Consider the following 22,818-nt stretch of genomic DNA (forward strand, 5'->3'; position numbering starts at 1 on the left):
CTACAACATAATTACAATCATCGTCAAAGCCGCATAAATCACTGCACAAATACATGGCGTGAACGCAAAAGTAGTGTGAACACGCAAAATGAATCACTGCACAAATACATGGCGTGAACGTAAAATGAATTTGCAAAAGAAAGAATATAAAATAAGAAAAGTAGTGTGAATATAAAAAAAAAAAAATATATATATATATATATATATATATATATATATTTTACCTTCCACAGCTATTTTGAGTTTTGTTGCTAAAAATTATTTAGTACTACTACTATTAGTGCTCTTATTATTGTTAAAAGTTAATAAGTTATATTATTGTTTTAGAGATATTTTCAGTTAAAGCATATTTTTTTAGAGATATATGATGCCTTTTTATTCTCATACCATAACACTTATCTATATCTCTATATATCTAAAAGTTGAAATGTAAGATTTATTATCACTACACTCCAGTTGAGTTACGTCAACGGCTATATCACTTACTTATTTTCAATCATTTCTCTCTTATTTTTTACTCTTTTTATTTATTTATTAATTTTGTAGTTTATTTTTATATTTTCTCCAACTTTTCCCCTTCCTTTTTACCTTTTTATCTCCCCACTACTATCAACATTAATATCACTCTTCTTTTATCCCTTCGTTTTCCTTTTATTTTAACTATTCTTATCCTCATCCTCTTACAATAAATTTGCTATTTTCTCTCACTCTATACATATTTTATCACATAAAAAGGTTATTACTCTCTCTCTCTCTTTCTCATTTTTTTTTTGTATCTTTACTTTATGTTGATGAATTTCCATGTTCTTTGGACTCTACTATTATTCTCTCTCTCTCTCTCTCTCTCTCTCCTTTTTTTTTTTTTTTTTAGGTTGATGAATTTGTTTGTTCTTTAGAACTCTACTTTAGGTTGATGCATACCACTACAAAAAAATAAATAGGATTAAATTGTACTTCACGTTCCAAACTTTTTGGTTTTGTGTTTTTAAGTTGTGATATTTCCTTCTTTTTTTTTTTTTTTTCTTTGATTGTTAAATGATATCATATTGCATTATAAAGATAGTATATAGAAATATAATATTATTCAATTACATAACATGACTTGGATAATTTGGTGTGACTATATCTTTTATTTTGACTATTCTTCTTCTCATCTTATTTTCTATAAATTTATCTAATTCAGGTCTCTCTTGAAAAAAGTAATTATTTTTGTTCTCGATTATTTATTCCTTCTTGCAACTTAACTTTAAGTTGATGAATCATTGTATTTTTTTATAACACTCTTTCTTGATTATTTATTCTTTCTTCCTTTTTACCTTTTCATCTCCCCACTATTATCAACATTAAAATCACTCTTTCTTTATCCCTTCATCTTTCTTTCTATTTTGACTATTCTTATCTCTATCATGTTACTACAAATTTATTATTCTCTCTCTCTCTCTCTATACATATTTTATCACATTAAAAGGTTATTACTCTCTCTCTCTCTCTCTCTCTCTCTCTCATGTTTTTCTTCTTTTTCTTTTGGTTTTTTTTTTTGGTATCTTTACTTTATATTGATGAATTTCCATATTCTTTAGAACTCTACTATTATTCTCTCTCTCTCTCTCTCTCTCTCTCTCTCTCTTTTTTTTTTTTTTTTTTAGGTTGATGAATTGTGTGTTCTTTAGAACTCTACTTTAGGTTGATGTATACAATACAAAAAATAAATAGGATTACATTGTATTTCAAGCTCCAAACTTTTTGGTTTTTTGTCTTTAAGTTGTTATATTTCTTTTTTCTTTTCTTTGATTGTTAAATGCTATCATATTGCATTATAAAGATAATATATAAGAAAATAATATTATTCAATTACATAACATGACTTGGATAATTTGGTGTGACTATATCTTTTATTTTGACTATTCTTCTTCTTATCTTATTTTTTATAAATTTATCTAATTCAGGTCTCTTCCAAAAAAGGTTGTTATTCTCTTTTTATGTTTTATATCTTTACTTTAGGTTGATGAATCATCATATTTTTTTATAACACTATTTTTGGTTAATATACGATTTTGTGTGTTTTTGAGTTCTCCATCACAAGTCTTTTCTCTCTATCTTATAGCTTTTGTTTAATTTTTGTTTGACATAATACTTAGTTATTTTGAAGGTGAAAATTAGAATTTATATCAAAATACAATCTTGCTATGTATTTGAATGTGTTTCTCAACTACTTAAGTAATATCAAGTGTAATTTTGTGATGAGTTTTAATTATTACAATATCTCATTTAAAAAATGAGAAATTTTAATAATATATTTGAAACTTAAAGAGTTTAGTTGTAAGAAAAAAAAAAAAAGGGAAAACACATCGTACCATAATATAGTTTAGAAAAATACAGACTACCTCAAAAAAAAAAAATTTCAATCAAACACAACAAATACTAAAATGATATATATATATATATATATACACACACACATAAAGATGGATAGATAAAAAATAATTTTAGAATTTTTATTTTTATTTTTAGTGTGTGTTTGTCTCCAAATCAAAAAGCCAATTTATTTTATTATTCAGCCTATTTTTGTTACTATTCGTGGGCCTACTGCACTTTTTGGTACTATTCATGGGTCTCACTTTACTATTTGAGTTAACTTTTACCTTTATCTACATTATTTTTAGCAAAAAAATTTCAGTTTTAGTAAAATAAACGAATCTCAAATAGACTCTTAGAGAGAACAAATTATACGTCATACCACAATTACAAAGTAATCATATATTTTTATGCATCGCGTGAATTTACATCTAGTTAGTAGTAAAGGCAAGGTTGAGGGGTATATGCACTTAAACAACTATTTTCAATTTTTAAATAATATTACACATATTTTCACATTTTTTTATCCACACATATTTTTAAAAAATACAAACAAGGTAACAAACGTACCTAAATTTTAAATATTTTATTATGCAACAAGAAACTACTGCAAATAAACTATCTTATATTTAACCAAAAAAAAAAAACTATCTTATTTAATGGCCTGACCTAGAAACGGGAAAAACTGAAATAACTGAAACCTACTGCAAATGAGCTATCTTATTAAATGGCCTGACCTAGAAACCGGACAAAAAATGCTACTAAAAAGTGATTGTCAGTGGATAATGTTCCGGGAATTTGCAATTTGTCCTTTACTGTTTAACTTGTAATTAACTTTTAAAACCTCTTTCTTTCACTGTCTCTATCTTTGTATTTTGTGTGGGGTTTCCGTTAATTACGCAGGAAATTAAGATAATAAGGACATAAGATACGATGGACTTGGGAAGAAAAAGAAAGAGGAATGAGCCAAGTCGTGATTCCATTATATGTCATTAAAAGTTAATAAGTTATATTATTTTTTTAGAAATAGTCTCAATGACATCGTCTATTCTTGATGATAATATTTTATCATTATACCAAGACATTAATTAATTTTTTTAATAAATAAAAAATTTAATTTTAGATATTTTATTCTATGACAAAAAACTACTGCAAATAAGTTATTCTTATTAAATGGCCTGATTTATATTTTGTTGAAATTAAAAATTTATTATTAAAAATACTGTAAATAAAAATAAAAAATAATTAAAATAGTATATTTTAGCTATAAATAGTAAAAAAAATAAAATATAACTCATAAATAATAATAAAAATAAATTAAATAGTAAAATAAATTTAATTTTTTATTTCTGTCCAAACCGGAGTCCTGCAAACTGAAACCTACTGCAAATAAGCTACCTTTTATTAAATGGCCTGACCTAGAAACCGGGAAAAAAATGCTACTAAAAAGTGATTAGTATTATATAAGTGATTGTCGGTGGATAATGTTCTAATTGGATACATAAAACGTTGTAGGTTTCGAGTATTTTGACCATTGAGAATAGGGGAATGTAAGACAGGGGGATGAGGATCAAGCAAAAAGATTTTGCTGAGCATGTGAAGTTGTTTGGGGTTGTGGGTCATGTGGTCAAAAAGCTGTTTCTCTTTGGATTGGCAGGGGTGACAGAGGGTGTCAGAATTGGGACCTTGCCTCTTTGTGATACAAAGATTAGGACCCCAGGACTCCAACTGGGCTATACAATGAGACTAGAGCCCTAATAAAACTAAGGTGGGAAAGAGGTATTTTTGAGGGCCTAAAGACATTCCCTTTCCTCCACTTTGTCTTAAAAGCGCCAAGATAATTTTGATTCCAGGACCACATTTCCTATAAGATTCCAATTTAGACCCTACCAGTGCCTCTGTCCCAGTTCGAGTCTTCCAGAAGAGAAGAGACTACCACTTGGCCGTGGCTCCGGTGGGAAATTCCTTACATTATGCTATGGACCAGATTATATAAGTTAACTTTTTATTTTTTTACTTTTTATATACAGTTTTTAAAAAATAGAAGTATATTTTATTGTACTTTTAGCCAAAAAAAAACCTAAATAAGTTTTCTAAACAAACACTAAAAATGGAATTGTAAGTCTACAACTAAAATCCATTAAATGATCCTTTCAACACAAATGGGGCTGCCTAGTCCTACATCAAAGAGTGACTCACACCTTACACCTAGAAATTCCTGGTGTTTGGAATACTGACTTGAGTCTGATACTCTGATATACAAAGTTTAAACAAACAAATTAAAGTTAATTTCCTAGCAAAAGGTAGAGAAGACGAGCTCTATCACTTGAGTATTATGCCATATTTGAGCCATACATGCTGCTGCTGCATATATTATGAATACAATACCACCCACAACCTCGCTATCTACCCATTCTTGTGAGGAGAATATCATTAAAATCACAGCTCATTGACAACACAGCATGCTTCTGCCTATGATGCTGATTCACGAGTCTAAGCCATTAAAATTGTGGACAACTGTTTCCATCATGGTTTGAATTGGCTTCTTAACATTCCATTTCTCTTTAGTCTGGCTTCCAAGTGTTTTTAAGGTTTGCTGTAAACTAAAAAATAAGCTGCTTTATTTTGACGAAATTCATTATCTGTTAAAATAGGTTTCTTTGGCAGTATTGCGAGGAACAAAGAGACTGAAAAGAACCTGGCAAATTGATTACCACATAACCGATCTAATAAGCATTTTCTCTTCCAACATAAAGCCTTGCCATTATTTCACATAAAAGCATCTCTCCAATTCTGATACATGAGTCATCCGCACAATGACAATGGAGAAGAATACACATAACATTCTACACACAGACAGAACCTTATTTATGTCCATAATCTTAATACTCTGTGAAGGTACGGGTTTGCAGAGTACAGATTCGCATGAGTAATCACAGCTTAATTTGGGTCATCGGCATCGCTTGCCAGAGGAACAGTTTTCACCTGAAACAAAGAAATCATGATGAAATTCTATACATTTAATGAGTTTAGAACTTAAATATAAATAAACATCTAATCCATGATAATGAAAATTAGAATACTGCTGTTACTGCTTTATCCAAGTCAATGGAGATTTTTGGAGTAATAATGATAAGCACATGCCTTCCCTAAATTTCTCTACAATATTAGCCATGTATTGTATTTGTAGGAAGCAAATTTTGAAGCACTCACCAAATCACGGCACTTAAGAATGTAGAACATCTCAAGGTATCGACGAGTCTCACGCCGCTCTAGTTTTGAAACATACTTCCAGAAGCCATAAACTCCAGCTAACGTCATTAGCCTTTCAGAATAAATCTTCCACGTATACCTATGATTTTATAATTTTCACAGTAAGCCACACATAATACATTGCAGTAAATAACCAATTTCATCAAGAAAGACAACCTCTCATAAATTCTTTGGAGTCCCCCATCAGAAATTTTTTCCCAATAACTTGGATCTTCCTTGCATTTTTGAAAGAAATCTGCCATAAGTGCAGCAGCTTGGTCAGGGTGATACGGATCAATGTGAAACCCTGATATACCATGCTCAATAATCTCAGCAGGACCACCATGGCAAGTGGCAAATGTGGGAAGGCCACAAGTCATTGCCTCCACGACTGTAAGTCCAAATGCTTCATAAAATGCAGGCTGCAAATCATAAAAAAGGAAACTTTAGACTAATGCCTTAGGACTTGCAAATCCAAGAAAGAACACTACATTATATACCTGAACAAAAGCACCTTTTGTATCTGCTATGTAGCGATATAGAATATATATATATATATACACACACACATAAAGATGGATAGATAAAAAATAATTTTAGAATTTTTATTTTTATTTTTAGTGTGTGTTTGTCTCCAAATCAAAAAGCCAATTTATTTTATTATTCAGCCTATTTTTGTTACTATTCGTGGGCCTACTGCACTTTTTGGTACTATTCATGGGTCTCACTTTACTATTTGAGTTAACTTTTACCTTTATCTACATTATTTTTAGCAAAAAAATTTCAGTTTTAGTAAAATAAACGAATCTCAAATAGACTCTTAGAGAGAACAAATTATACGTCATACCACAATTACAAAGTAATCATATATTTTTATGCATCGCGTGAATTTACATCTAGTTAGTAGTAAAGGCAAGGTTGAGGGGTATATGCACTTAAACAACTATTTTCAATTTTTAAATAATATTACACATATTTTCACATTTTTTTATCCACACATATTTTTAAAAAATACAAACAAGGTAACAAACGTACCTAAATTTTAAATATTTTATTATGCAACAAGAAACTACTGCAAATAAACTATCTTATATTTAACCAAAAAAAAAAAACTATCTTATTTAATGGCCTGACCTAGAAACGGGAAAAACTGAAATAACTGAAACCTACTGCAAATGAGCTATCTTATTAAATGGCCTGACCTAGAAACCGGACAAAAAATGCTACTAAAAAGTGATTGTCAGTGGATAATGTTCCGGGAATTTGCAATTTGTCCTTTACTGTTTAACTTGTAATTAACTTTTAAAACCTCTTTCTTTCACTGTCTCTATCTTTGTATTTTGTGTGGGGTTTCCGTTAATTACGCAGGAAATTAAGATAATAAGGACATAAGATACGATGGACTTGGGAAGAAAAAGAAAGAGGAATGAGCCAAGTCGTGATTCCATTATATGTCATTAAAAGTTAATAAGTTATATTATTTTTTTAGAAATAGTCTCAATGACATCGTCTATTCTTGATGATAATATTTTATCATTATACCAAGACATTAATTAATTTTTTTAATAAATAAAAAATTTAATTTTAGATATTTTATTCTATGACAAAAAACTACTGCAAATAAGTTATTCTTATTAAATGGCCTGATTTATATTTTGTTGAAATTAAAAATTTATTATTAAAAATACTGTAAATAAAAATAAAAAATAATTAAAATAGTATATTTTAGCTATAAATAGTAAAAAAAATAAAATATAACTCATAAATAATAATAAAAATAAATTAAATAGTAAAATAAATTTAATTTTTTATTTCTGTCCAAACCGGAGTCCTGCAAACTGAAACCTACTGCAAATAAGCTACCTTTTATTAAATGGCCTGACCTAGAAACCGGGAAAAAAATGCTACTAAAAAGTGATTAGTATTATATAAGTGATTGTCGGTGGATAATGTTCTAATTGGATACATAAAACGTTGTAGGTTTCGAGTATTTTGACCATTGAGAATAGGGGAATGTAAGACAGGGGGATGAGGATCAAGCAAAAAGATTTTGCTGAGCATGTGAAGTTGTTTGGGGTTGTGGGTCATGTGGTCAAAAAGCTGTTTCTCTTTGGATTGGCAGGGGTGACAGAGGGTGTCAGAATTGGGACCTTGCCTCTTTGTGATACAAAGATTAGGACCCCAGGACTCCAACTGGGCTATACAATGAGACTAGAGCCCTAATAAAACTAAGGTGGGAAAGAGGTATTTTTGAGGGCCTAAAGACATTCCCTTTCCTCCACTTTGTCTTAAAAGCGCCAAGATAATTTTGATTCCAGGACCACATTTCCTATAAGATTCCAATTTAGACCCTACCAGTGCCTCTGTCCCAGTTCGAGTCTTCCAGAAGAGAAGAGACTACCACTTGGCCGTGGCTCCGGTGGGAAATTCCTTACATTATGCTATGGACCAGATTATATAAGTTAACTTTTTATTTTTTTACTTTTTATATACAGTTTTTAAAAAATAGAAGTATATTTTATTGTACTTTTAGCCAAAAAAAAACCTAAATAAGTTTTCTAAACAAACACTAAAAATGGAATTGTAAGTCTACAACTAAAATCCATTAAATGATCCTTTCAACACAAATGGGGCTGCCTAGTCCTACATCAAAGAGTGACTCACACCTTACACCTAGAAATTCCTGGTGTTTGGAATACTGACTTGAGTCTGATACTCTGATATACAAAGTTTAAACAAACAAATTAAAGTTAATTTCCTAGCAAAAGGTAGAGAAGACGAGCTCTATCACTTGAGTATTATGCCATATTTGAGCCATACATGCTGCTGCTGCATATATTATGAATACAATACCACCCACAACCTCGCTATCTACCCATTCTTGTGAGGAGAATATCATTAAAATCACAGCTCATTGACAACACAGCATGCTTCTGCCTATGATGCTGATTCACGAGTCTAAGCCATTAAAATTGTGGACAACTGTTTCCATCATGGTTTGAATTGGCTTCTTAACATTCCATTTCTCTTTAGTCTGGCTTCCAAGTGTTTTTAAGGTTTGCTGTAAACTAAAAAATAAGCTGCTTTATTTTGACGAAATTCATTATCTGTTAAAATAGGTTTCTTTGGCAGTATTGCGAGGAACAAAGAGACTGAAAAGAACCTGGCAAATTGATTACCACATAACCGATCTAATAAGCATTTTCTCTTCCAACATAAAGCCTTGCCATTATTTCACATAAAAGCATCTCTCCAATTCTGATACATGAGTCATCCGCACAATGACAATGGAGAAGAATACACATAACATTCTACACACAGACAGAACCTTATTTATGTCCATAATCTTAATACTCTGTGAAGGTACGGGTTTGCAGAGTACAGATTCGCATGAGTAATCACAGCTTAATTTGGGTCATCGGCATCGCTTGCCAGAGGAACAGTTTTCACCTGAAACAAAGAAATCATGATGAAATTCTATACATTTAATGAGTTTAGAACTTAAATATAAATAAACATCTAATCCATGATAATGAAAATTAGAATACTGCTGTTACTGCTTTATCCAAGTCAATGGAGATTTTTGGAGTAATAATGATAAGCACATGCCTTCCCTAAATTTCTCTACAATATTAGCCATGTATTGTATTTGTAGGAAGCAAATTTTGAAGCACTCACCAAATCACGGCACTTAAGAATGTAGAACATCTCAAGGTATCGACGAGTCTCACGCCGCTCTAGTTTTGAAACATACTTCCAGAAGCCATAAACTCCAGCTAACGTCATTAGCCTTTCAGAATAAATCTTCCACGTATACCTATGATTTTATAATTTTCACAGTAAGCCACACATAATACATTGCAGTAAATAACCAATTTCATCAAGAAAGACAACCTCTCATAAATTCTTTGGAGTCCCCCATCAGAAATTTTTTCCCAATAACTTGGATCTTCCTTGCATTTTTGAAAGAAATCTGCCATAAGTGCAGCAGCTTGGTCAGGGTGATACGGATCAATGTGAAACCCTGATATACCATGCTCAATAATCTCAGCAGGACCACCATGGCAAGTGGCAAATGTGGGAAGGCCACAAGTCATTGCCTCCACGACTGTAAGTCCAAATGCTTCATAAAATGCAGGCTGCAAATCATAAAAAAGGAAACTTTAGACTAATGCCTTAGGACTTGCAAATCCAAGAAAGAACACTACATTATATACCTGAACAAAAGCACCTTTTGTATCTGCTATGTAGCGATATAGCTCACCATTACGTGCTCGATTCATTTGGGCTGATATCCATCGAATTTGACCATCTAACTTATATTCCTTCATAAGAAGATGCATCTTCTCAATTTCTTCAATTTCTTCTCTGTCTTTGGACCTATTTACATCAAAATAGCCCCCAACCACCACAAGATTTACCAGTTCCCTCAATTTGGTGCTCTTACCATACAATTCAACCAACCCTGTTATGTTTTTCACATGGTCCAGCCTTGCCATGGTAAAAATTATGGGCTTTGATCGATCACTCAATGTACCACTGACAATACAAATAAAAGATTAGCTGTTTATTACCCACCATTTCTAATATGAAGTTCTATAAAGAGAACTCTATCATCAGTCAAAATAGTAGGCTTCATAACTTAACCTTAACCTTTTTGACTATTCATTAACTAGGATGATAAGAATGAGTAGAAATAAGCATGGAACTTTTGACAAGTACATGTACACATTTGTACCTCTTTTATAATTTAGTTGGTCATAATTTGCAGAAGTATTGGCACCAAAAACTGAGAAGTGCAAATGATTAAGAGTACTAAAAACTAAAACAGAAAATAATAGACACATTTTCCTGTTTTTCTTCCATTCTATGTTTAAAAGAGACAATTATCCTGCTCTGTTCCTTCTGTAATCCGCAACCACTGTGAATCCTAGATACAGAATACTTATGAACTATTGATCAGGTGAATTATTCATTGATTATCTATGCCATAAAAGAAATTTATGTAAACTGTAGAAAAGTTTAGAATGAAAAAGACTCACATGTGCTCATCATTTTGCTCAGGATCATATAACAACTTTTCAATTGAATCATGTAGAGCTGTAAGTCGTTTTTCCTTTTCAGAATATGGGAAATATATGCACATATCTGCCCCAGGAGAGACAATATTGAACTTTGGGTCGAAAACATCAATGCCATGAACAACTCGGTACAGCCCTGGAAGAGTGAAAGCTGTGTGGCTCTCATACTGGCCAACAGTATTTTTTCTGAAACAAAGTGCATACAAGTTAAGCATCTGATTTGACTAGCATTACTAAAGTATTAAGGAGGCATCACTCAGTTGCATAAACAAAATTTTCAGTTTCTTAATGCAGAGTTGATGCTTAAGTAAGCCTTTTCTATGATAGCAAAGGCAGGCAAATTTAGTTGACAAGTCTGATACTGGAAATAAACATAAGTAAATGCCAGCATTCGTTGGACCAAATGGCATATCTCCCCCAATAAACAAGAGATGGAGGGTGAGGACATGCATCCAATCCTGAACATTTGTGATTTGTGTGTATTTGCCTAATAAAATAAAGTAATCATCATTGAGCCAATAATTGGAACTGGATTAAGGAAATCTATTTTGGGCAGAAGAACATCCTGAATAACAATATAACGATATCAGTGCATTTTTACACAAATTTTACTGAGTAAGATCTAGCAGCTACCTTAAAGAAAGAAAGTTACCTGTTAACTAAGGACCCCCCCCCCCCCCCTTCCCTGTTTTCTCTTTTCTCCCCTCTATTTTATTTTTCAGGTCCGGCTCCACGTGTCCGCATCGCAACGTGTCCAATGGCATTGGCCACTGGACACAAGCTCCACCCTTATTTTTCCACATGTAAACATACTGCTTCCAGCACAGTTCTCTAATTTTTTTTGGCTCCTCAAAGCAAGACTTTGGAATCTCCTAAACTAGATGGCCTGAGGAGCTATTAAAGTGTATAGATTCTCCTTAATATGCTCTTAAAATTGAGCTTTACCAATGTAACTAAGAACCCTACTATGCCACACATGGAATAATTATTGATTAATAATGTCTTAAAAGATGTCAATCAGTCCTCCCAAACCAATATATGAAAGATTCCCGAATCAGTATTCTCTCAAACACTGGTTATATTATACAGTTGCATCTCTGCAAAGATTCCTGTATTAGTATCCTCTCAAACCAGAAATGTAGTTCTTTAGCTCATAGGCGCTGTAGATGGGCATTGGTAAATGACTTCTCTGAGCCTATTCCCTCTTTTATTCTGTCTGGGGACTAAAGCACTGTTTGTTTTGTGTTTTTCCATTCAGCTAAAAAGAGTGTAGCCACATCTAAGACAAGAGACACACCAATTAAAAATAAAAAGAAGTGGGTGACACATGCCATGTGCAAGCACATTTGTTCTATGTTACATGTATGAGTAATTATGCAATTTATTTTATCTACAGATTCAATTAGTCATAAGCTTCAACCAAGCAAAAATAAAACTAGATTTTTTGAATTCAAACATAAAAATTCAAACTAAATAGTACACCAACATATGAAGATCAATACCCTACAGCATAAGGAAGAGACTTACGTTCCTGCAATCTCCTGGTATGTACTGGTGATGATAAAATCAGCATTGGTCATGGCTATTAGATCAGCAGTGAATTGACATGAGAAATGGTATTTACCCTCAAACTTCTTCCAATAGATATCCGAATCTGGGTATTTTGTTTTCTCCAATGCATGTGCAATTGTACACTACACATATCAAAGCTTATAACAATTAGATTGCATTCTAAGAAGATAATAATTTGAACGTCCCATTTGCATTATCAGAATACCAGAAAGTCGTTACTAACCTGTGTGACTCCCATTTTATGAGCTAACAGGGATGAAACAAGATTCCCATCACTGTAGTTTCCTATAATAAAATCTGGTAAGCCCTGTAACTCAGCAACAAGTTCGCTAGCTGCATCCTGATCAAATACATAAGCAGGAATGTATATGACACAACAAATTATGAGAAAGCATGTAAACAATAAAATAAGCAAAAATTTAATTAAAAGATATTTCAGCTTTCTATAAGCCTGTACAAATAGATGAGTGTCTGACAGATTGCAAAACAAAGGAGGTGGTGATGGTGGCAGAAATGGTACTCAGGCCACAGTGGCATGGCATGGCTTGGTGGCACCACATAGTTATGAATATAGTAACATGAGTAGAGCTGGTCCAATGAGAACAGCGGAATCACAGCAGCAGATTGACAGGGTGGTAATCAAAATCAAAGTAATGATAAGACATGCAGGAGTTAATGGAGTGGTCAAGATAATTTTGTTGAAAGCATATTGATGAAATGACGGTAGTGGTGGTGTCATGTTGGTTTTGATCTAGGGTGGTGGAATCAGAATAGGCGACATCACTAACTGCGAAGTGGTAATAGGTGCATTAGGTTTTATTAATTCAACTTAATGTTTGTAAGCAAAGCTGATTGGGCAAACAAGATCAAAAATTTATCTGGTCTAATTTTTGCTTTCACTTCTTTCCCCCCCAAAAGAAGTATTACCTAAATTTGTGCTTCTTTTTATAGAAGGTAATTCAGTGTGATTTATGAACACCATTTTCTCTCTCACATGGAGCACAAACCTAGTATGTAAATGATTCCAAGATGTAGCTTAAATATGCATTACCAACCTTGGTTGTTGAAGCATCAATTTAAAACAAAACTTAATGAAAAGAGTGAATCACTCTAAATGTAAAATAGTTTACCTCTGCAAAGGTCTCCAGATAAGGCCAGACATCAAATGTTGAGATCCACTTACGAAGAATTCCTTTCTCCGATCTAAAAGGAACTCGCAAAATATGTGCATGTTCCGTTCCACTGACTCGTTCCAGCCGCTGGTTGCATGTGGTTCCTTTTGCATCAGGTATTAACCTAGTCACCTTGGAGAAATAGCATAAAAAAAGTATTACATTTAAATCACAGAAAAAAAGGGGGGGGGGGGGGGGGGGACCCCCCCCCCCCCCCCCCCCAAAAGAAGTATTACCTAAATTTGTGCTTCTTTTTATAGAAGGTAATTCAGTGTGATTTATGAACACCATTTTCTCTCTCGCATGGAGCACAAACCTAGTATGTAAATGATTCCAAGATGTAGCTTAAATATGCATTACCAACCTTGGTTGTTGAAGCATCAATTTAAAACAAAACTTAATGAAAAGAGTAAATCACTCTAAATGTAAAATAGTTTACCTCTGCAAAGGTCTCCAGATAAGGCCAGACATCAAATCTTGAGATCCACTTACGAAGAATTCCTTTCTCCGATCTAAAAGGAACTCGCAAAATATGTGCATGTTCTGTTCCACTGACTCGTTCCAGCCGCTGGTTGCATGTGGTTCCTTTTGCATCAGGTATTAACCTAGTCACCTTGGAGAAATAGCATCAAAAAAGTATTACATTTAAATCACAGGAAAAAAAAGGGGGGGGGGGGTGGTCTGCAAAATAAGTCTACTGACCAGAGCTAAGCATAAATACACTTACAATAAGAATTCTAGGGGTGATATCTAGTCCTTGCCTCCGTATTCTAAGAAGCATTTCATTCTCCAGTGCACGAACTTGATCTAGTATGTACACAACCTTCACACATTAAAAAATAAATATATAAAAAAGCATTTCCAGCATTTTTTGCCAATAACCATAATAACACTATTGTATGATAAGTGTTTCCAATCTATGCACTCAGCAAATACAAAAAAGTATTTGCCATCTATGTAATGGGAAGAAGAAAGAAAAAATTATGAATACCTGGCCACCAGTGTCTGGTAAACCTAAAACATTTGCTTGCCCAAAGTAACCATGTGGAGATAAAATAACAACATTAAACACCATAGGTATTCTCCCAAGGAATGTTTCTAATGTAGATGGGTCAGGAGCATGAAGGATGTCCAAAAGAAGATGCATCATCTCCGTTACTCGTTCTGCTGTATCACCCCAACCTCTCTCAAAACCCATTCCCTGTAATCTGCATGCAAGTGACAAGTAAAGCCAGAAATATCAGGACCATATCAAATCTTTCTAGAGGTGTCTCCCCATAATTATCTACATGCTGAGAGAAAGATGTGCAAACAGATAAACATATAAAATTATAAATACATTCATACATCCATACATTTGGAGATAGAAAGTGAGAGAATTATAGAACTTACGCATGTTCAAAGTCAGAATAGGGTGTGTCAGATGGAAGCTTAGAAATATATTCCTCAGCTTTAGTCAGCGCAGACTGAAGATGTGATATGCTGTGTATCCGATCATTTAACATCAAACCCTGCACATAATCCTCAATTAAATCATTTTACCTCTTCAAAGTTCTCATACCAAGAAAGATTTCAAATAATTCTTCTAAATGTTCTATTCCACAGTATTAATACCAAAGAAAATCAAACCAGAGCACGTAAAAAATAATATTAAGCAACAACACTAAAGCAAAACAAGAAACAACAGTAAACTTGCAACTGTAATACACTTCCAAGAATAGAACAGATAATAAAAGTTATAATTTAGCTCACATCACTGCAAATGAAAACCACATTTGGAGAAAGCCTCTTGCTTAGCAAACTTACATGTCCTTTAATTTTGTGTGCTCGGAGGAAATCTAGTAATGGTGCCAACGAATCTTTATTATGGAACATACTTGAAGAAAGGTGACGATTGAGGAACTGAACGCCATTGCCAATGGATGAAGACCTATTGGGGCGAGGAAAATTTGCATTGAATGGCTCAAAATCGAGCTCAAGGACATATCGGCCATCAGACCTAAAAAATGATAAATACCAAAAACAGTATGTTATAAATACACATTCATAGGGTTATAATAAGCAAAGATAAATATAATCTATCATCTTTGTAAAAGTTAAATTTCTAAAGCATGAAAATTGCTTACGGCCCATCTACAAGTGTTTCTTTGAAGTGAAGATATTCAGAAACATCCAGTTGCTCCACACTGAGTTCATAGACATTGACACGAACATATTCCCAAACACCAGGTCTTGGGCGAATTGCTATAGCCACAAATGGAGGCAGAATTATGGCTTCCTGTCACCAAAATCAACTACAAAGTTACAATTTCATTCCCAAGAATACAAAGTTCTGTATACCTTTCACTATTATTATTATTTTAAAAATTTTTATGAATAAGAATGTACTAAGGAAAAACAGGGGACGGCTCCAAAACATCTCCAACTTCAGGATTTACCACCCAAGAAGGAAAAGAGGAGATGGATATAGGCCCTTCTCAATTACAGAGGGCAGCGCACCCGTACACATTGTGAGGCAAAAAGTTTACAATTCAAGGAACAAAAATGAAATCTGGAGCTTGTGAACACTACAAGTTTGATGGCTTAACTTACAATAAGTCTTGTGACACAAAATTTTACAACATTGTACACAATCAACTTACAAGCTTGATCTATTTGGCTTTAGCTTAATTGCTAAAATCTTCTCCTCTCTTTTTTTCTGGTCTCAGCCTCAAGCAAATACGCTGGCAGCTAACATGTCTTGTAACACAAAATAAAATAAAAATAAAAGTTTACACAACAGTTGAGTTGGCATGTTGTGCTTGATGGTAATGTGCGAAGTGGGTCCTCGTGAAAACTATGTTGTACTAAAGGCAACATAAATTGTGAAATTTATTGTGCCTCTAGCATTGCTCGCACGCCTTTGTAATCTTTAATTTTCACTTCACTTTTTTAATACCCAAAATAAATAAACAAATGAATCCCCAAAACAAAAGACTTTAGTTTATACAGACCCTTAGACCTAAGACTCTGTTTTCACAGCATCAAAACCAAGGCTTTAAATCTCATAATGAAGATCAAAGATAAAAATAAAATGAATCGGCTACTAATAATCACAGCAGGTTAAAGACAAACAGAACTGAGAATAGAGAAAAGAGAAAGACCTGCGCAGATTTGAGGATCTCGCCAAAAGGACCATCCTTGAGTTTCAAGCGAGATGGGTCATCGCCGATTACACTGTCAAGCTCGTCGATCAACGTGTGCGGCTGCAAAATCCCTTTCCCTTGAGACACGTACCTTTTCAAACCAAACCCATCATTCAATTAATCATGGACTTTTCAACCACAAAAAAAAAAAAAAAAAACAGAGACAGAGAGACAAGGAAAGAAAAGTAGTAAAAGGAAACCTGGAGAGAAGGGAAACGAGTTCGTTTCGATGAGCAGAGAGAGTGTCTTCAACTCTCTCTCTCATGCTGGGAATTCGAGCCAACTTAGGGTTAGACTTAGACATGATATCAAAATTTCTCCTTTCTGCGTTTACAGTGATGATGATGATGATGGTGGTGAGAAAGTAAAGAGTGAAGAGAAAAGGTTGTGGTTTTAGAATCAGAGGGTGTGTGAAGAAAAAGTGTATCAGGGTCTGAGTGCTATATATAGTAGAGTATTGATAGTGAAATGGATGGAAGAGAAGCGGTGTTTGAATTTTGAGGCGGTTTTGAAGCGAAAGTTGAAAAGCAAAAACTAAAACTGGTGGTAATACTTGAGTGGTGAGTTGAGAGAGAGAGACAGGTGACAGACTGACAGTGTGGGAATTTTGTTTTTTGTGGAAAGAAAAATACTAAAACCGCAATTTATTGCACAATTTTTATCCCAACTTTTATATTTCGAGTTATTAGCAATTGAGAAAATTTTGTAGGTTCATATGGGTTTATATTTTCACTGATTATAACTTGAGACAGGGCAAATTATGCATCAAGTTGTAGTTTACAACTTTGCATTACTATTGTGGAAAACCAAGGGGAGATCTCTATGGGTTTACATTTTATCGATTAGAACTCGCGATGCGGTGAATTGTGCATCAAATTGTAGTTTGCAACGTTACATTACTATTGCGGAAAACCAAGGGGAGGTGGTGCTGTTGTTTTGATAGTCTTATTTGTCCGGTTTTGCCATATTGTATTGACACGTGGATTTGGACTATATGGTAAGCGTGACAAAATGGAACTGTATTGGGTTTGGTAAATGGATAACGAATGGTTCGTTAAATGATGATTACAAAATATGGTCATTGTGAGACCGTGAGCACTCACATGATGACTTTTTTTTTTTTTTTTTTTTAACCTCAAATTTACATATTTTGGTTCAAAAACTTTCCACGAAGTTAAAATTGAGTAAAATTAAAGCAAAAGAGTAGATGATAGATATTGTTAGAAAGAAAAATAAATAATTTTAAAAATTAAAACAAAATTGATATTTTAATAAAATGTAGTGTTAAATATATAATTTTTTGCGGGTGTTTTGAAAAATGAGAATGTAAAATAGAAAAAAAGTACGTTCTTATACTAAAATAGACATAAATTTTTATATAAACTGATATAAATGCTCTTACTTTTTCGTCCATGTCCTTCTCCATCATTTTTGTTTCCCCGCATTGTTCAAAGCTAAAAAAAGAAAATTACAACAAAATAATGACAAATTGTTATTAATAAATAGAAAAGCGATGTTTACAGGAAAACAGATAGGAATTGGTAAAACTCGTCAACTCATTTGTTGTCTATAGTATTACTTTTATTCATTCATTTTCTACCGTGTGCATTCATAACTGTTTGAGCATTTGACTATTCCATGAACATTTGTAATCTTGACTTCTCACACACCAAATGGTTACAAATAAGAATACCTGAGGGGTGGTTTTGAGATTCTAGTTAAGAGCTCTAAATCTTATAATCTGAGGGATGAATCCATTAATTATATCTTCTTTTAATTTTGGTAGAAAAGGAATGCATCAACATAAACTAGAGAACAACAAAATACTATCACTCACACTTTGAGAGACTGTCAAGGGTGACAACATAAATGGAATTAGATTTGGATTTGGTAATGGATAATGAACGGTACGTTACATGATAATTACAAACCATAGTTATTGAAAGCAATTAGTGGCATCGTTGTGTTACTTTTTTCTCTGCGTTCTTGGTTTACTTTCTCATTGTTCATGAATTATTTGATTAACTCATATATGTGAGTATAATACAATTTTATTTTTGCCAAGAGCCTTATTAGTTCAATGATAAAGACCCATCTCCTTTAATAGGAGAATCAGGACTCATGTCCTCAATCTCTAGTTGTTGTAACTATTGAATATATATATATATATATATGGGTTGGGTTCAAGTTATACTTGGTATAACTCTAAACAATGTTACACCACTCAATATTTTTTAATTGGATGCAAATTTTGACAAATCTACCATTAGATTACATTATCTTCATATATTCTTCATGCTCGCAAAATTTCAAGGTGATCAAAGATTAATAGCCATGTCATCAATCAATTTTTTAAATTCAAGTTTTTATTATTTAAAATAATGTCTAAAAGATGAGTTTATAGATCAAATGGTAAATAACATCTAATTGACATGAAATTTGGCATAATTGTTAAGAACATATAGAACATGTAATTCAACGATGAGATTTTCAAAATATGAATTTTATAACAAGTTATTGGATGGTGTAACATTTCTTAGAGTTACACCAAGTACAACTTGAACCCAACCCTATATATATATATATATATCTCAAAATCTCTTTGTAATTGCATTTAGGAAAAATTGAATTTTGATTAAGTTACAATAACATTTGTAATATAAAATAGTTTTAGCATATTTAAATCTCACCGACACCAGCATGACTGTATAAACTTTGCCCAAACCTCTGGAGATAATTTATGATATTCCAACCTCTCCTTTAAGATTGCCTTTTTTGTTGTTCTCTAGCAATATTCTATTCCCTAGCTACCAGTACCACCAACAAGAATAAACAAAGAGTTGTGCTAGTACCGCATAATTGGACACAATTTTGTGCTACAACTCGCTACATGGCGAGTTGTGATTGACAAAAATATGTCGGTGGACCATATGAGAACACACATTTACCAATTACAACTCGCCATATGATGAATTGTGGCACAAAATTGTGCCCAATTATGTGGTACTAACATAATTCATAAACAAATGAAAGAACATATATTATTAATTACTAGTTACTTAGGATTCTCTTGTTTTACTCCCGAGTTGTTTTCCGCAGCCCATGGTTCTTTCAACTTGTAAGATAAGTGTCATATGCTTTTCTTTTTCTTTTTTGGAGACTCAGTGTCATATAATTAGTATACTATAATTGAATCCGGACAAATATTGGGTCATGTAATTATCGTTGTATTTTAGACCAAACTTCGGGACAATAATTTATGCCTTTGTTTGCAATAGAATTAAACGGATCCAACTTTCTCAACCAAAAAAAAAAAAAAAGAATTAAATGGGTCCACCATTGTAAACCGTCAAACGCCTGCTGATTTCTGAATTGACTTAAACAAAATAAAAATAAAAATCAATTCATCAATTTGTGAGAATAAAAAAGATTAAAAGAAGAAAATTTGGGATCATCCCTTGCTAAATTTGAGACAGGCTCATCTAATAACTTTCTTCTTGACCTTTTGGCCAAGATCAAAGGAAAATCTCATCTTGTTCTAAAGTTCTAAAGTTCTAAAGTCTAAAATAGGAGCGACACTTAATTAGAAGAAATAGGCTTGGGCTAAATCACATTTGTAATCTCCTTATTTTCGTAGTGAAGTTTTTTTCTTGATGTCACTCTTGGATATAGGCCTATGCCACATAAATTTGTGTGTTTCCCACTTTCTATTGTTTATTTTATTCTCCTAAATCTATTTCGCAGAAGCCTACAATTGTTAACTGTACTTGCAACGAATGGGCATCAAAGTTTTCCTTTATCTCAACAAAGGGTATCAAAGCATGGGCTCTTTGTTTGGATTTAGGGACTGTTTCAGTTCTTCTTTTGGGTTTTGGGTTCTTTGTTCAAGCAACTGATTTTTCTAAAAGTACCAAATCTATTTGGTTGTATATTACTTAATTGGTTTTTTGTGGCATATTAAGATGCCTGTTTTGTTAGTACAGTGAGGATTGCTGAAAGCTCTAAAAGGCAAGAATACTTTTCTAACAAAGCCCTCAGTTTGCATGGTTTTTTATTTTATTTTTATATTTCTATTCAGCCATACACAGCATTATTAGCTGCACTAAAAACAAATTAGCAGTTTAGCACCCAAGTTTACTCTTTGTTTTGATATTGGATCCAAGTTCAATACGCCCAAAGCTGCGTGCACTTCTTCTCCATATGACTTTGAAAAGCATTTTGCCATAATCTTAGTCACCCTATCAATTGCCATTGATATATTATCAAATAACTTGAAAATTACATTCCCAAGTTCATCATCTTTTGCCAGTCGCCTTTTCTTGCTTTTAGAAGACATTGAATCTTGTGATGACACTCAAGAATGTACAACAGTAATTTCTAGTGACCTCTGATCATCTTCCACTTCAAAATTCTCCAAAGAAACTTCATTTTGAGATACCAAATTATCAATTTCATCAGTAGTGTTCGATGCAGCATACTTATTACGTTTCTCCTTTGCAATTTCAGCATGATCACCTTTTGCTCTATCTTTAGCCCAAAGTTGTGTCATCTTAAAATAGTTGGGCATAGGTGTTGTCAACCACTTCTTGGCCGTAGGTTTATATTGTTACAAACCAAGAAAAATGGTTATACAACAGATATAATTATGTAATACAAATTAAACTCACAAAAAAAAGGGTAATTTACCGTTATGAGTGGCTCCCAAACTTTTGGTTCAGCTGTCCATATATTTAAAGAATCATTCCATCCAAAACCACTCAATTCATCTTTAAATATGTTATAGCATTTATGAAAATTCTTCTTCAATGTCTTTTGTCAAATTTTCACCTTTATCCTTGTTATTCTCCATGTGAAATTTTTCAACCAACTCTTTCACTATGTCATCATATGCCTTAGAGGTAAAAGTTCCATTAACTCTACCACCTATGATCACCTGATGCAAAAAAGCATCTACTAAAGCATCATCCATAATACTACTCCATTGTACTTCTTTGCTTGGATCTCCACCATTCTTCTTTGATATCTTACCCATGCTATAATTAATAGGACAAAAAACACAGATAAAATATTGTGTAAATATTAATATTAATTATCAAAAGATAGAGAGCAATATCAAAATGAAAAGAGAAATTTGCATAACATTTTGGTCTATGTAATTAAAACATAACATAGTCTTAAACAACATGACAACAATAAACCCAAAAGCTATCACATTTGGATGTAGTTTTGCCACATGGCTAATGCTATAGAATCTCTTATAATATCTAATTGCTTAGCATTCTCATCATCTTCTCTTAGAGTAGGGGCTGCACGTTCACGATGAGAATGTAAAACCTCTTCATCAACTTCGGCAATAAGACTTTCATCAGGATCAACACCCATTAAATAATTATAAAGTATGCAACATGATAAAATGATTTCATTTTGTGTCAACACAATAACTAGGCTATCTAGTACTTGCTATGATAGGAAATATATATATATATATATATATATTTTTTTTTTTTTAAGTACACCAAATACTTTTTCAATAGCATTGTGAAATGATGCATGTCCTAAATTAAATAATTCTTTAGCATTTTCAGAAGGACGAACAGAGTACACTTTTAAATGATAACGCACTCCCCTATAAGGTGCAATCAGACGATTTCTATTCATGTATTCCACATCAACGAGATAAAATTTACCTAATAAACAATAACAATTGTTAATTATATACTGTAAAAATTTTTAATTATAAAGAATACATCCTAATACGTATTTGAATTCAATTTACTTTGTGGAATTTTCAAATTATCATTTCTAGTTAAAACACTCTTTATTATTCTCGAATCTAAAGTAGTTCCTTCCTAACCCGGTAAACGTATGTGAATTTCAAATCAAATGAGCATGCCAACACATTTTGTGTTAGGTAACCCTTCTTACCCCGATATCTTGGTGCATCCTTATTTGACACTTTGACACGAATATGTGTTCCATTAAGTGCCCCAATACAATCTTGAAATTCATAATATCTCTCAAAGACATTTACCTTAAAATATACTTATACTAAACTACTATCAAATATATAATATATACATGATATATTTACCTTAAAATATGGATTGAGCCTATTACACTATAGTATTTCAACTGGAACTTGGGTTCCATTAGGTTGTCAAAGGAACTGATCCTCTAACATAATTATTGATCTTAACACAT

At 32.7% G+C, this 22,818-nt stretch overlaps 2 protein-coding genes across 2 annotated transcripts; both read right to left on the bottom strand.

Moving 5' to 3' along the window:
- Nucleotides 1–5,043: 5,043 nt before the first annotated feature.
- LOC136062770 (sucrose synthase 3-like) lies at nucleotides 5,044–6,148 on the bottom strand. The gene is made up of 4 exons (XM_065762299.1): nucleotides 6,108–6,148; nucleotides 5,785–6,029; nucleotides 5,569–5,707; nucleotides 5,044–5,340 (listed from the first exon to the last, which is right to left on the bottom strand). Exons 2-4 carry the CDS (start codon nucleotides 5,985–5,987, stop codon nucleotides 5,296–5,298), a joined length of 387 nt encoding a protein of 128 aa, XP_065618371.1. The 5' UTR covers nucleotides 5,988–6,029; nucleotides 6,108–6,148; the 3' UTR covers nucleotides 5,044–5,295.
- Nucleotides 6,149–8,760: 2,612 nt separating this feature from the next.
- Nucleotides 8,761–17,137, bottom strand: LOC112018943 (sucrose synthase 3). The gene is made up of 15 exons (XM_065762298.1): nucleotides 16,818–17,137; nucleotides 16,576–16,708; nucleotides 15,559–15,710; nucleotides 15,239–15,431; nucleotides 14,825–14,943; nucleotides 14,424–14,640; nucleotides 14,160–14,255; nucleotides 13,872–14,045; nucleotides 12,484–12,600; nucleotides 12,216–12,382; nucleotides 10,650–10,874; nucleotides 9,825–10,146; nucleotides 9,502–9,746; nucleotides 9,286–9,424; nucleotides 8,761–9,057 (listed from the first exon to the last, which is right to left on the bottom strand). The coding sequence occupies exons 1-15, from the start codon at nucleotides 16,919–16,921 to the stop codon at nucleotides 9,013–9,015; spliced, it is 2,448 nt and encodes an 815-aa protein (XP_065618370.1). The 5' UTR covers nucleotides 16,922–17,137; the 3' UTR covers nucleotides 8,761–9,012.
- Nucleotides 17,138–22,818: the final 5,681 nt, after the last annotated feature.

The sequence above is a fragment of the Quercus suber genome, unplaced genomic scaffold (assembly GCF_002906115.3).
Source record: "Quercus suber isolate HL8 unplaced genomic scaffold, Cork oak 2.0 scaffold_451, whole genome shotgun sequence".
In the NCBI taxonomy this organism is placed as follows: Eukaryota; Viridiplantae; Streptophyta; class Magnoliopsida; order Fagales; family Fagaceae; genus Quercus; species Quercus suber.